This window comes from Sorex araneus, chromosome 1 (genome assembly GCF_027595985.1).
Source record: "Sorex araneus isolate mSorAra2 chromosome 1, mSorAra2.pri, whole genome shotgun sequence".
In the NCBI taxonomy this organism is placed as follows: domain Eukaryota; kingdom Metazoa; phylum Chordata; class Mammalia; order Eulipotyphla; family Soricidae; genus Sorex; species Sorex araneus.
Genome location: NC_073302.1, coordinates 152,364,548 through 152,380,603, shown reverse-complemented (window position 1 = coordinate 152,380,603; position 16,056 = coordinate 152,364,548). Strand labels below are relative to the sequence as shown.

Sequence of the window (16,056 nt, the reverse complement as noted above, 5' to 3'; positions counted from 1 at the left end):
TATAATAAAACTACCTTAACAAAACGGCATTGGGAGAGGCTTTTGGGTACTTTGGTGTCAATGAGGTTCAATAACTTTGTATACCAGTATCACTGTCATCCCTTTGCTCATCAATTTGTTTGAGCGGGCACCAGTAATGTCTCTCATTGAGAGACTTATTGTTACTTTTTTTTGGCATATCCAATACGTACGGGTAGCTTGCCAGGCTCTGCCTCGCAGGCTCGATACTCTCGGTAGCTTGCTGGGCTCTCTGAGAGGGGCGGAGGAATTGAACTCGGGTCGGCCGCGTGAAAAGCGAACGCCCAACCAGTATCATAAGCCAATTTCTGGTTTGTATGCTAGAACTATGACTCAGTCTTTATTATGATTACTATGACTAAGTAATCACAAATCTGGTTTCCAAGTGAACTCTCGATTGTCAATTCTCATTATTGTCATCATTTATGATATTTCCAATTGTCCTTCACTGAATATGGCTCAATCATCTCTGGATATGATTCATAAAAAGAAACCTTTATAACATTAAAAATAGCAACAGAGACTCATTTATTCTTATCATTCAGCTGTTTTGGGAAAGGACCTTACTTAAAAGCAAGTCAGTATGTGATTGAGAATGACATAAAAGAGATAAGTATGTGAGGGAAAATGAACAAGTTTTCCATCTAAGTTTACAGCTTTTGCCTAACAATAGTTTAAAAGGAAAGCTAATTTCCTTGATAATGTTGAGGAAAACTTCATGAGGGTTCCTGCCATGCAAGATGATATAATATTATGTCTTTCGTATCTTATATGTCTTATATAGATCTCACCTTAATATCATCATCAAAAACGTCTTGCCAGACTATGACTCTTCTCCTTAGATTTGCAATAATACTCAAAAGTCTGCCATTGGAAAAAAAATCACAGTTATTTCAGATAACAAGTTTAACAATTTTTTTAGTACACAGGATTTCTTCCATGAATTATAACCATAAAAGGTGTCATTTCTGAAACAGTTAGAGTTAGATGGGAACCCATAACTCCTTTTTCTCACAAGACTCAGAATTGACTTAGCAAGTCGGTTTAAAACTTGTTTGCTGCATGAATAAGCTCATATCCCATTCACATAGAAACTCAGAGGAGGGTGCACATAGAAGTCTTTTCTAATTCCACGACAATCTTAAAGGGAACCATAACCTAGCTTGTGGTGTCTTCCAAATTACATATCACACTTGCAACTGTCAATCTAAAATATTTCTTAATGAATTAACAATGCAATATAAAGGTTGGGCTGTGACACAGTGGATGAGACCTGCCTAATAGTTGTGATATCTGGGGCTGAATCTCTGGAGTAAAACAATACAAAACAAAAACCTATCACAAAAATATCGGATATCCTGAAAAATGAAAGATATAATATTTCTTACAACAAAAGAATAAAGGAAATTTTAATATATTTTAGCTTGCTTATGCAGATGATGGATGCAAAATTGATTCCATCACTTATGATATTGTTTTAGTGTGGCTCATGAACTGAGAGTAATTTTTATATTTATAAAATGTTGCTGAAAGTGTCAACCATTTGTGGCCCACATAGCCCAAAATATTGATCTTCTAACCCTTTATGGAGATAGTTTGCAAATCTCTCCAGTGGGGGCAGAACTATCCATTCATCTTTCTGCAATGATAAAACCCTTTTATATCTTCATTTTGCAGAATGTGCCACTAGGCTCATCTTCCTGATGGGTACTTAGAATGTAACAAATCAGACTGAGAAATTTTCATTTGCTTTCATTGCATTTTACATACTAATAGTCACAGTAAATTCTCTCTGAGAGCATAAGAGTGATTAGCAGAGAGGCAGTGGGATGAGGGTGCATATGGCAAGTAAAAGGGATCAATTGTATGGTGGTGGATGGAAGATAGACTCTCGGGATTGATTATAATGAAGTCTATACAAATGTCGCAATACTGTAAGTCATTGTTACCAGAATAAAACACATTGAATAAACATCAACAGGCACATGTGGCTGTGGACCAATGAGCCCGGGTAGAAAGTATTAGAAACGTCCAGAAGATGACAAGGGGAAGGAATCCCAGCACAGGATGCTGAGTGAGGAAGACATTGCAGGGTACGCAGGTCTTCGGGCTAAGTTCTTAGAACTGCTGTCTCACTGTGCAGCTGTTTCTGTCAAAGGCTTTATTCCACTGTGATAATTAGTGATATCAAACAAGGGAAACTGTTTCCTTCTTTATGGATTTTCATTTACATTTTGCACTACCATCTACACTTTGGCAAAGGGTGGAAAATAATAGTGCAAAGTAAAAAATGAACCAAAATGGTAGCAAAACTGATTATATGAGGAATTGAAATAAAATAGAAGGCATTCAAGTAACTTACTTTTTAATATGATAAGATTCCTGTTTTTTAAAATCATTGTAAGAGCTGCTGCGTTTCACAAAGGCTTTAATTTCTGAATTGGACATCCTTTGGCAAAAACAGAATGTTAAAATTACATTTAAAAGTTTGATATAGTTCATCTGTATAAAGCATTAAATATTCCTAACATTAATTACGCAAATTTAAAACTATTAAATTTTTTAGAAGTAAGCCTTAAACTGAACAATATAATGTAAACATTTATCTAAGGTATGGTTAATATTAAAATATAAAATAAAATTTAATATTGAAATTAAAAATATTTTTAATTTAAAATTAAAAATATTTTAAATTTTAATATTAATTTAAAACAAGAAATTATGTGTTAGTTTTATATTCCAAAGAACTTTTCCAGAAGCTGGTGTCCTGATATGTTTTATTTTCTCAAAGTGCATTTTTGTTTGTTTTGGGCCACACTCAGCAGTGCTCAGGGATTTCTCCAACTCTGTGCTCAGGATCACTCCTGGTGGTGTGCTCCGGGGGCCACACATATCATCTGGTCCCTCAAAGTATATTCCTTTTAATGCATAATTAAAAAATGTAGTCACCATGAAATTAAAAATTCATGACTGAGTTTCAGGCATACTATGTTTCAACATCTTTCACTTCACCAGTGTCCATTTCCTGCCACCCATGGTCACCCAACTCCATTTGCCTCCTACCCACCAGTCTGCTTCTATGAGAGGCCTTTTTTTTAAAAATAAGTTTATGCACTATGGTTTACAGTACTGTTGCTGATGGAGTTTCATACATAACACTTTTCTGCTTTCCAGCACCACATTCTCTCAGGGCCAAACGATTTCCTCCATTAAAACGTTGGCCCCTTCCTGAGAAAATTCTCCCTCAGTTAATCCTTGCTCTCTTTCACTAAAGCTGCCTTTTTTTTTTTTTTTGGCTTTTTGGGTTACACCCGGCGATGCTCAGGGCTGACTCCTGGCTCTGCACTCAGGAATCACTCCTGGCGGTGCTCAGGGGACCATATGGGATGCTGGGAATTGAACCCAGGTTGGCCGCTTGCAAGGCAAACGCCTTACCTGCTGTACTATCACTCCAGCCCAAAGCTACCTTTTCTTAAGCTTAATTTTTTCCTGCATATTCACTCTTCTGAGAGGTTTTGGTTGGATTGTTTTGGACCACGCTTGTACCTAGGGCTTATTTATGGGCTCTATGCTCAGGAATCACTCCTTGTATTCTCGGGATTATATGTCATGCTGGGTACTGAATCAACACCAGCTGTGTGCAAGGCAAGGCATATGCCTTAACATCTATACTATCTCTTCAGCCCACAATTTTAAGATCTTTTACTTTGTTATACCACCCATATGAACCTTCAATAAAAGTATAACATCTGAACTATTTTGACAAGTTAAATCTCACAAGTAGAAACATTGCCAAAAATCTGTCATTTCCACTGAAAACCTCTATATCTACTCTGAAATGGAACATAATTAAAATTGAAAGAACAAAAACAAAGGTTTATTGTCATACCAACAATTGAATCCGACTTCATCTCCTCCCAAATGAATATATTTATCTGAAAACACTTTATAAATCTCTGCGAAAAATTTAGACATGAAGACGTAAGTTGAATTCTGTACAGGGTTTAGAGGTAGAAATGGTGCAGATGGCCATTCTTGTTTTAAGCAGAAAGTTAGGAAGTTGCTCTGACCTATAAGGAAAACATGAAAAGGGGTGATAGTATAGTGGGTAGGGCATTTGTCTTGCATGAAAACAACCCAGGTTCACTCCCTAGCATTCCATGTGGTCCGAGAGCCCATCAGGATAGATCCCTGAGCTCAGAGCCATGAGTAAGCCCTGAACACTACTGGTCTGACCCAAAAACAAAAACAAACAAAAAAAGAAACCACGAAAAGGTATTTTTATTTCAAACATATGATGACATACAAGTCTAATTATACTAATTATACTAGCTTATTTAAAACATTTTGTAACATTTCATTTTTAAAAGATAATCATGTTTACTAAGTGACTAATATAATTTATTCCAAATTAGATGAGGGAGAATTCTTTCTTGAATCTTTTCCTGATATCTCACCATTTCCATTTTCACCAGTCTCTGAGATGATCAGAGCCCATCTGAGATATTAATTTCCCAAAACAGATATACTAGCTGTACTTCAGATAAGAGCTAACAAAATCCAAATTCTCAAACTAAGAGACAAGTACCCGATGATCTTCCCAATATGCTAATATAAAGAAAGAGAAAGGGATTAGACAATCCCTGGTGGAAACAGTGAGACACGATGAATAGAACTGGGATCTGAGGTGGCTAAGGATGGAGGAAGGGGAGCCAGGGCACAATGATTGGAGGGAGGTTGACACTGTTAGAGTGCTTGGTGTAGCAGCACAGCAAATATAAAACAATGCTTTTAACACTATTGTAAACTGTGATAACTCAATAAAAAAGAATTCAGAGTCCATATTCTGTTTCCTAAGATCCTTTTGTAGATTCTCTTGATTTTCATATTCTAATGTGGAACCGCTATGAACCCAGTCTTTAACTCTTCCTCTGTCTTCCATAGTCAGTGAGAAAGGCTTCTGGATTTTATTTCCAGCATGTCTTTCAACTCTGTGCATTGTCCTTTTGCCTGCTCACCATTTTGGTCTTGGACTTCAATCTCTTTCCTCTGCCAATCTGTCACTGTTACCCAGGTATTTCTTCACACTGTCCCCGTCATGTCAGTCTTCTTTTCAGTAATGTTTCCTAGTTTTGGTGGATCATGGTGATCTCACTCCATACCCAGGACCAGATTCTACTTTTCATCCTTCCAGACTTACCTCCCTGTGTTCTCCACTTCCACATTCATAACAATACTATGTACATGAAATTCATTATTTAACCTTCAAAATAGTTTATGATACCACTGTTATGACTATCCCCCAAACATTTCATTTACTATATTTATAAATGTCAGGAAAAATATTTAAACTCAGGCCAACTTGGTTGATACCAATTCTCAACAATTTTACAAAAAATCCTATTCTTTGTTGCAGTATATTTCAAGTAAATGTCTTTAACCATAAATGTAAATATATTCCTTCACTTTTGAAAGCATTGTAGTCATTACTACACCATGAAAAAATATTCTTTTGAGGTGGAGTGGGTAAGGTGAGTGATGCTAGAGATGGTATTTCAGACTGTGCTCAGGGGCTATTCCTGGGTGTGATTTGGGGGATCATATCTGGTGCTGACAATCAAACTGGGGTTGGCCACATGTAAGAAAGTCACCTTACCCCCTGTACTATGTCTCTGACCCCAAGTATATTCTCAAATTCACTATCAAGTTCCACTTTGTAACCATATTCTTGTTTTCTTTAATTTCTTGGTTTTATATTTTCAGAAGTGCCTTGCTCACAAAAACACATAATAGTTACTGAATTGTTTTGAGCAGTTATGGAATTACATCAGTGATGCTTAAATGATCATGTTTAAGGACAAAACCCCAAGCATACATCATTCATAAAAAGCAGAGATACAGAACATTAGGTGTTCCCATTCTACAAAACACACTCCTTACCTTTATCTGAAAATTTTACATGCATAGGGGTATCAAATTCTGGTATGACTCGAATCCCTCGTAACCGAGCATATTCAATCACCTTATGGACATCGAGTGGAGTATACACATGAAATGGGGAATAGCCTCCCTGGAGAGGCACATATGAAAAGGCAAAGATATGAAGAGTATTGATTAATACAGAAAGTAATAATGCTTCTGCTTGCACTCGATACCTGAAAACTAACATTTCCAATATCATGAGTCCTTTGTGATGTTTGATTATTGATTTAATGTTTTCAGCATACTCGGGCTCATCTCAGATTTATTGAGAAATCTCTCACTCCAAATAGCAAATCTTGTTTCGGGGATACCTACCACCACACTATTTCAATCTCACAGGGCCATGCAACCTCAGAAGTGAAGTGCTTCACTCCAAACTGAAACAACTTAAAACATAATTCATTGCATTTGTTAGTTACAGAATCAAATTTAAAAATCATACCGGGCACACAGCTCTTGTTTTTCAAAGTCACTTGAATTAGTATCAGTTTTTAAAATTCCCCCAGGGACTCACTATCTGACATAATTTTCTTGAAGATTACCCTTAGCTATCTACCTGCCAGTTCACTTGAAAATTTAGAGGTCAATATTGGTTTTAATTAAACCCATTTCTCGGGGCTGGAGCAATAGCACAGCGGGTAGGGCGTTTGCCTTTCACGCGGCCGACCCGGGTTCGATTCCCAGCATCCCATATGGTCCCCTGAGCACCGCTAGGAGTCATTCCTGAGTGCAGAGCCAGGAGTAACCCCTGTGCATCGCCAGGTGTGACCCAAAAAGCAAAAAAAAAAAAAAAAAATTAAACCCATTTCTCAAGGTATGGACTATAAATGTTATAGTTTCAAAAGAAATCTGGATCCAGTTCCAGTGTCAGTTTTTTATCTAATCTAGATTGTTTTGCTACGGTCAAGAATCAGGGACGCTGTCTTGTTTGCCAAGGCATCAAAAATCAGATGGGCCAGTCATGTAATGTGATTCAGAGACGACCGCTGGACTAGACCTGTTACCGACTGGATTCCATGGGACGTCAGAAGACCTTGTGGCCACCCACCAACTATATGGTCAGATTTCTTCATCAAATCCCTGAATGAACGATTTGAGGCTCTTCGTGTGCCTGGAGCAAACAGATATTATTGGGCTGCACTAGCACGTGACAGAGACAAATGGAGACATTACTGGCACCCGCTCGAGCAAATCGAAGATCAACAGGATGACAAGTGATACAAGGGACTGTTTTGCTACCACCTTAAGTAAATTTAGGGGACAGAAAAACATGCTAATTAACATGACAGAAATGCAATCAGCAAATTCATCTTGGACATTTTTTTGACAACTAATTTAGATTCTTTAATAAAAATGCAAAGATTTATAAGAAAACTAAAAATGGACGGCAAGTTGCATCTATAACTTACAAAAATGTTAACACACGTGCCAACAGATTGCTTTGTATGGACCCCATTTGCATCCAATTTCATTAATTTTTTTATTATTATATGTAGCAGAATTTGGGAAATGTGAACAGTGAATGATTATCTAGATTAGTGTTAAATTATCAACAGTTATAAGGTTTGTGGGTGTTTTGCTTTTAAGAATAACAAATTTACAAGTTTGATCTGATCTGCGATTCAATTTAAAGTATGATGATAGTGTGGGTATGGCCTTACACACTGCTGACCCATATTCTATCCCTGGCATCCCATATGGTTCCTCAAGCCCCACTAGGAGTAATTCCTGAGTGCAGAGCCAGGATTAATACTAGGTGGGATCCCCAAACAAACAAAAATAAACAAACAAAAACCCAAAGTAATGGTATTGAGAATCAGGGATTTAGATCAATGATAGAACATATGCCTTTGAGATGTGAGTTCCTGGGTTTAATCCCTTCACCACCACGAATAATAATAATGGTGCTGGGAATCTTAGTATCTGATAGTCCAGTATTGATTAGTAAAGGTGGGTGATAAGTACATGAAAATACATCAACTGTTATACTTCTGTGTGTGTGTTTGAAAACTTTTGCTAATAAAAGTATAACAAGCCAAATCATAAGTGGAGTTAGCACTTCAAACTATATTGTATGAACACTAGACAAAATTTTGGAATTATGCTTCAGGACAAAACTTAGAATCCTGACTCTGTGCCTTGCTACCTTGCTAACTTAATTTTTTTTTTATTTTTTGGTTTTTGGGTCACACCTGGCGATGCACAGGGGTTATTCCTGGCTCTGCACTCAGGAACCACTCCTGGCGGTGCTCAGGGGACCATATGGGATGCTGGGATTTGAACCCGGGTCAGCCGTGTGCAAGGCAAACGCCCTACCCGCTATGCTATCATTCCAGCCCCCTACCTTGCTAACTTTAAACCATCATTGCTAACTCTGAACCAGACATCTAGATTATTAAACATGGCCTGCTCCCCTTGTCCAAGGGGATTACACTATTGACTCATCCCAAGGTTTGCTCGAAGTTCCTCTGGTCTAAGAAAGTCAATTTCATCACTTCAAAATGAGACTGCCATTTTTTTCTGAAACAGTTCTCATATCTAATATTTCCCATCCTATGTTTTTCAGAGAATAAGGAGAAAATATACATAACTCAAAACAATTCAGCTTCAAACTAATATACCTGAGCTGCCTCATAATGACTAAACCTTACATTAACTATGAATGTGTTAGGTCTCCCACCAGTGTTGACAAATTTTACGTGTGTAGACTCTAGATACAGTTTACATTTACAATAACCTAAGAATTAAAAACAACACAAGTTATATGAACCTAAAAAAAAGTGTATTAATTTTTTCTAAATATCTCATTGTAGACATTATTCCTACTTATAGAAGGAAATATTTAAGCTACAGTCTTTGAATGAAACTCCACCAATCAACTTGACTTCAATAATGCAGATTCCAATCATGTGAATACTCACTTTAGTGCTTAGCTCTGGAAAAGCAACACTCTGATATGGGAAAGACTGTTCGTCAACTATATGCCAGTGGAGAACATTGAACTTGTTAAAAGCCATGGCATCCTGCAAGCCAACACATCAACATACAGCAGATTAGGTTCACAATCCAGTTAATATTTCTTTATTCGGGATGTTTCCAATGTGTCTGCTATTTACAATTTCTGTCTCAGAAAAAAAAAAGGTGTGAAAGTATAAATCCTTTGCCTTAGATTCCTTACCTGGCCTGTCATATTCAAAACACCTACTGGGGAACGGTGGAGGGAAACTTAGGAAGGTAGCCAGATGTTACAAACTTCAGATTATCAGAAGTGCTAGAAATGAATGTACACTAAAATTTCCAGGCTTTCATTGAGTTGGGGATGGGCTACCGCTCCCATTTACCTGTACTTCCGAAAGCCTCAGCAGTTGCACCCATGAACCACCTCTGGCAATAGGTAAGCTCATTCACTGGCCATGATCCAGAGCCTCATAAATAAATCTCAAGAGAAAGCAATAAAGTTGCAGAGATTCTTCCAGATGCTGCACAAGGTTGAATCATCTGAAGCATGCCAGAGGTGGGTGGGTGATCCCAGAGCCCACCCAAACAGAGTCCCAGCACATTCCATAATCACCATCATGCTCCTGGCCAGACTCCACTGCTCAGGACGAACCTCATGCAGAAATTAATCTGTTGAAAAACTCAGGTATGCGAGATTTGTGACTTAAATCTCCAGGCTTTCATGGAGTCAGGGATGGGCTACCTCCCCCCACCTCCCTGTACTTCTGGAAGCCTCAGAAATCACACACATGCCCCAAAACTGTCAGCCAGTTAAAAATTTAACTCCAGCTGTATCATCCTCTTATAGAATTTGAACTTCCTGGAGCATGCGGCCGTGACATCTCAAACTCTACAACATTGATAAACCAGTAGTAGCACACCAGAATGGATGGGATGTAATCTAGAAAGCAACCAATCTTGATGAACCAAATATAAACACAGAAGGCTTAACTTGTAACAACATCTTAATAACATCTTATACAAGGGTTTCATGGCTCCATGATGAGATACAACAATCTTCAATAAGTTTCTTCTAAGGAAACTTTTTGATTTTTTTTTAGCAAATTATAACAAGCAATACAAAATAAATTACTGAGAGTCTGCTATGGGGGCAGTCTTAAGGAGTGGTCAGGGAAATTGGAGAAATTGTGGTGGGAATGTGCAATGGTGGTGACATTGGTGTTGGAATATTGAATGTCTATAACAAACTAAAGTTGTTCATGATGATTTGATTATCATGTTTATATAAAGCATAAGGAAAAAATAAAATTTTAAAAAAAGAAACAAATGTACAACATGATGCTAAGTCATTATGATACATGGGAAAGTTGTTAAAAGAGCAGATCCTAAGAGTTCTCATTACAAAAAAATCTTTCTCTCTTTCTTTTTATGGTTTTTGGATGTGATACTGATGCTAACAGACTTATTGTGGTAAGCATTTTAACTCATTTGCAGAGCATATCATTATGCTGTACACCCTAGTCAAATACAGTGATGCAAGTCAATTATATCGTAAATAAAATAACTAGAAAAAATTCTGGGAATGGATATATTAAATTTGAAATAAAGATGGTATATTTTTAAAGTTTATGTAAAACTTGAATTTATTCTAAACTCTGAATTATAATTTGATGCATTTTTCAAGGGAACAGTCATTTCATCATCCACGAGGGAACAGTACACCCTGTTAAGAAAGACTGGAGAGATCAATAGTTTTCCATCTTGCAGTATACAAATCCAATGAGCAGTATTGAAACTATAGGCTTCTCTGAGGGTATGGTGCCACCAGCAGGTCAACCTGTACCTGTGGGGCGAGTGCATCTGCAGCTTGATGTTGCCTTCAGGCTTCCTGATACCCCAAAATTGCCACTATGCTTTTGGCTGGACCCCAACAAATTGGGACCATGTTTACCAAGAAATTAAACAGTCAAAAGTTGGTATGTGGGAGTCACACCCACAAACCACCTCAGGCTCAGCTATGCAAGCTCATTTATTGGCCTTATTTCAGAGACCATAGATATATCTCGAAAGAGATAAAAAGCCACTGTTATCTCAGACTCTCGCATGGCTAAACAGATGGGGGTAAATTGAAGTGGGGTGGGTCGGCTTGTGCCCAATCAAGCAGACCCCCAGCAGCCACTTGCTTCCACAACCCAAAATCACCGCCATACACCTGGCCTGACTCTACTGTCTCAGGACAGACCTCACCAAGACATAATGTGTTGAAAATTCTGGTATGTGGGTTTTGTGGCTGAAATCTCCAGGCTTTCTTGGGGTCGAGATGGGCTACCTCCCCACATCTCCTTGGACTTCCAGAAGCCTCAACAGTCACATTCACACCCCAAAGTTGCTACCCAATTGAAAAGCTACTCCAGCCTTACTGTTCCAATAAAAATACTTAATGCCCTGAACAAACACCATGATCTTTTAGCACCTGTATTGCAAATCATAATGCACAAAAGGAAAAGGAGAAAGAGAGCAAGAAGCAAAGTGCCTCCCATAGAGGGAGGCTGGGCATAGGGGTTGAGGATGGGTGGGGGCTGGTGGTGGGGAAACAAGAGACATTGGTGGGAAATGTACACTGATGGACGGATGGTGCTGAATCATTGTATGACTGATACCCAACAATGAATAGCTTTGTAATAGTCTATCTCACGGATACCCAATTAAAAAAAAGTAGTGTGGAGTTCGTGCCCAATTCAATCAGCTTAATCAATGACTGAATAAATAGCAGTACTCCTACATTAAAAAAATAAAATGAGGGGCTGGAGTGATAGCACAGCGGGTAGGGCGTTTGCCTTGCACGCGGCTGACCCGGGTTCGAATCCCAGAATCCCATGTGGTCCCCTGAGCACCGCCAGGATTAATTTCTGAGTGTAGAACCAGGAGTAATCCCTGTGCATCGCCGGGTGTGACCCAAAAAGCAAAAAAAAAAAAAATGAAACTATAGGTTTCTCTTAACAAACTCTGGTTAAATATTATAAGACTTTTCCTCCCCATCACCAAGAAAAAGAAGAGTGACTCTCTAGTAGACCTGGCACTTCTCAACTGAAAAAATGAACTTTTCAGGGGAAGAAATAAAAATTTTGTGTTTTGACTTAGTACATGAATCCCCTGGCATAAGCCTACACAGTGGTTTCTAAGTTCCAGTGTAACATGATAGCACAAAACAGAGCAGCTATAGAATAGATGACGCATTGAAATGATCACCTACCAGAGTTTCTAAAATGCTCTTAACTGGCAGGAAGTGTCTGCCTGTATCAATTAAAATACCTCTATGAGGAAATCGTGGAGAATCAGTAATGTTGCATTCATTGATGGTGAACTAAAAGACAAAATTGTTTTGATCTATTTTTAGAATTTGATCTTTATTAAAGACCAGTGAATCTATCTATGCAAGTACTGAATGTAAGATTCATTTCAAATAAAAATTATGCAATAAACATGTAGATATTTACAGAAAAAAATCTTCAAGAAGCAAGAAGACCTAAATGGTTTACATTTTTTTCTAGTAGGGATATGTCTATAATAATAGTTTTTAATAACATAATCATAATCATACTTACAGTATTAGAAGTATCTCTAATAATTAACTGGCTAAAGGTTTCTAAACCTAGAAAAAATAAAACAAATAACTGCATTATTTCGTATCAAAGCAATAAAGTTGTGTTATCCAGTGATCTACAGCAAGATAAGGCTAATGCAATTAAATATACTGCAATAACAATGACTGCGAACATAATTTATAAAGCCAAAATCAATTTTATTTTATTTTATTTTCCAAAATCAATTTTAAAAGTAACTGTTACCATAGGAAAGAACTAAACAAAAGTCTATGTTAATAGCCTCTTATAGTATAGACTGATTCTGCTAAGTCAGGTAGCTAAATGGTGGACAAGGAACCAATGGTTAGGGTATGTTGACATTCTGGAAACAGTGACACTGTGTTTCTAAAACATCAATATAAACACAATTGTAAAAGGAAATAAGTACAGGCATGATCAAATTTAACAAATGATCCTTGTCATAGTTTCATCAAAATGCTTTCCATCATTTGAACAGTGTCTCCATTCAAAACAGGCAGATCAGAGCCAGGGAGATAGCTCAGGGGCTACACAAAGATAAGATGCCTGATAAGCAGGAGGTGTTGAGTTGGATTCCCAGCATCACAAAGCCCCCAGAGAATGCAGATGTGGCCCTGATGAGTTCAGTCCACTGTACCTGAGCATTGAAGTTTCCAACAAGAATAATGGGCACTGCCACTGCCCCCAGACTGGGAAGCAATAGATAAAACTTTATACATAAATGTCCCAGATGCGAATGGTTACATTTATAGTTAATATCTATAATATTTTTGTATTCTACTTTGAAATAGGGTTATAAAATAAATAATGACTACAGAACATAATGAGGATATTTAATTTTATATGACCTCAACCTAACCACATACAAATAATTAATTGTTTATAATTGCTAATGCTTTGATTAGATAGGTCACATTAGAAAAAATTATTCTCTCCAAAATCCCTGCCTTGGGGCTGGAGAGATAGCAGAAATGACCAGAGCATACACTTTTCATGCAGGGGTCCTTGTTTAGATCCAGGGCAATGAATGGTACTTCCCGCACTGCTAGGACAAACTCCAAGCACACTTTGGGAGAACCGTTGGAGGTGACCCCACATCCAAAACAATTAAAAGCAAAAGAACAGAACAGAAAGAGAACCAAATACACCCTACTACTAGCAGAGACGATGAGCTCAGAGAACTGCCTTACAAGGGAGCGATCACATGGTCACATCCCAGATGGACCACAGATGATGAAGATGATTGTGGCTGCTCTGCTGCCTGCCACCCTGGACACTGCGAGTGATTTCCAGTGCAGAGCCCCCAGGTGAGTGTGAGCCCCCCGAAAGTGCATGTACAATCAAAAATGTGCGTGAGTGGCATGGCCAGAAAATGTAAGCACAGGTGACCATGCGTGTGAGCATGATGGACTCCCTGGTGAGCATAAATAAGCCATACCTTATGTAGTTTAAGAATGTGACTCCAGTGAGCACAGATGTGAGCACTGGACCTATAGGAGCACAAACCTCAGTAAGTACCAACGTCAAGTGTGTGAGCAGCACAGCAGGTTGTGGGGCCACCGGGAGAGCACCACAGTTAAAAACAACAGCATCAATAGCAGCAAAGAAGAAAAGGGAAGTGAGAGGGAATAAAAACTAGCAATGCTTCTATTTATGAATCAGTGCAACAATAAACTTTCTTCTTAGAAGAGGTGAAAGAGATTTTGGGACAGCAGAAGTCGAAGTCCCAGCACTGAATCTTTGCATATTAGCCCTCTTCACAGCTGCATGTTTTACTGGGAAAATTACTTCATTCTGGTTTCTAGGCCTCTGCAGAAATAGGCTGGTTCAGTAGCAGCAGAAATTGGCATAAATAAAAGACACAGAAGTGTTAACAAACTCAGTGAGGGAAGGGAGATGTTACCTTACGAAGCAGCAAGAAGTGGGCATAAAAACAAACAGAAATCAAATTCCCTGAAACAAAATAGCTGAGCTATTGAAGACTTTACAAGTCAGCATCCAGATGAATTATAGCACTCTAGGAAGGAAAAACTCTCATTTTTTTAATTAAAAAATTTTGAGGTAACATTGGTTTACAAGAGGATGTGTTTGATATCTTTCAGATGTACAATGTCACTATACAATGCCCATCACCAAAGTATCCATATTCCCCCATCATAGTCCACACCAAGCTTTCCTTCCACTCATTGCCCCTCTTCAGGTACATGTGCTCTGATCATTTCTGCTATCTCCCCAGCCCCAAGGCAGGGATTTTGGAGACAATAATTTTCTTTATTGTGAGCTATCTAATCAAAGCATTAGCAATTAAAAACAATTAATACTTTGGATGTAGTTAGGTTGAGTTCATATAAAATTAAATGTTCAAGACTAAGAATTTGGATTATTCATGGCTCTGAGCTCAGGGTTCACTGGGCAGGGTAGGGGGAGTCTCAAGGGGAACTTATGCCACATGCAAGGTACCAGGTCCATGAACATTATTATCTTGCTTTTGTTTCTATATATTCCACCCATGAGGAAGATAATTTGACAATTGTTTTACACTTTTTGACTTTCTTTTTTGGGGGGGAGATGGTCACACCCGGCATTGCACAGGGGTTATTCCTGGCTCATGCACTCAGGAATTACTCCTGGCGGTGCTTGGAGGACCCCATATGGGACGCTGGGAATTGAGCCCTGGTTGGCTGAGTGCAGGGCAAATGCCCTACCCGCTGTGCTATCGCACCAGCCCCACTTTCCGACTTTCTGAACTTATCATTTAACCCTCAAATGAAAATGATTAGTGCTTCCATGTGACCCAGATATACCACTTCTTGGTATCTAACTCTCAAATGCAAAAATGTTGAGTTTGGGGAGATATCTGCAGGCCTACGTTCATTTCAATATTGAGAACAATTGATAAGATTCGGAAACAACCCAAATGTCCAATGACAGTAAAATGGATAAATATACCCAATATTCAGATACCAATTTATATGTACCAATATCTAAACATTTATAATTATATACATATAATTATAAGTGTTTAGAATGTTTAGAGCCTCGACAGTCGAAGACCTTTGGAACCCAGACACTTCTGTTCTCAAGGCCATTCTCCACACGTTCAGACGAGCTTCATGCATGAAGGAACCGGCAGAGGAATCTAGATCTGGGGCCAAGATCTCCAAGGCTGCTTGAATCAGAACTGGGCCTCTTCCACCCAGATCCCCCATGTCCCAGTAGCTAGGCACTCACACCCAGAAACTGTCCCCTGTGCTGTGTAATCCCATCATTGGCCGACAACCAGAGACTATAAAACCACGATCCTGGAAGTGTGAGGCTGCAACTCAGCTGCGCAACATCTAATAGCCTAGTTCTCCCTCTTGGAGAAAACTGACATCTACCAAGAGTCTATTGCCTGCTTGGGAGAGCCTGACAAGCTCCCCATGGAGTGTTCATATTCCAAATACAGTAACAGATATACATACCTCTCGGAGAG

At 38.5% G+C, this 16,056-nt stretch overlaps 1 protein-coding gene across 1 annotated transcript in view; it reads right to left on the bottom strand.

Annotated features, from left to right (window-relative positions):
* LOC101540296 (beta-hexosaminidase subunit beta-like) overlaps positions 1–16,056 on the bottom strand; it is a 33,105-nt gene that overhangs the window by 6,612 nt on the left and 10,437 nt on the right. The window contains exons 5-11 of the mRNA XM_055123545.1: positions 12,564–12,610; positions 12,212–12,322; positions 8,922–9,023; positions 5,959–6,088; positions 3,908–4,088; positions 2,381–2,467; positions 810–882 (exon numbers count right to left, since the gene is read on the bottom strand). Coding sequence (XP_054979520.1) covers positions 810–882; positions 2,381–2,467; positions 3,908–4,088; positions 5,959–6,088; positions 8,922–9,023; positions 12,212–12,322; positions 12,564–12,610 — 731 coding nt within the window. The remainder of the gene's footprint in view (positions 1–809; positions 883–2,380; positions 2,468–3,907; positions 4,089–5,958; positions 6,089–8,921; positions 9,024–12,211; positions 12,323–12,563; positions 12,611–16,056) is intronic.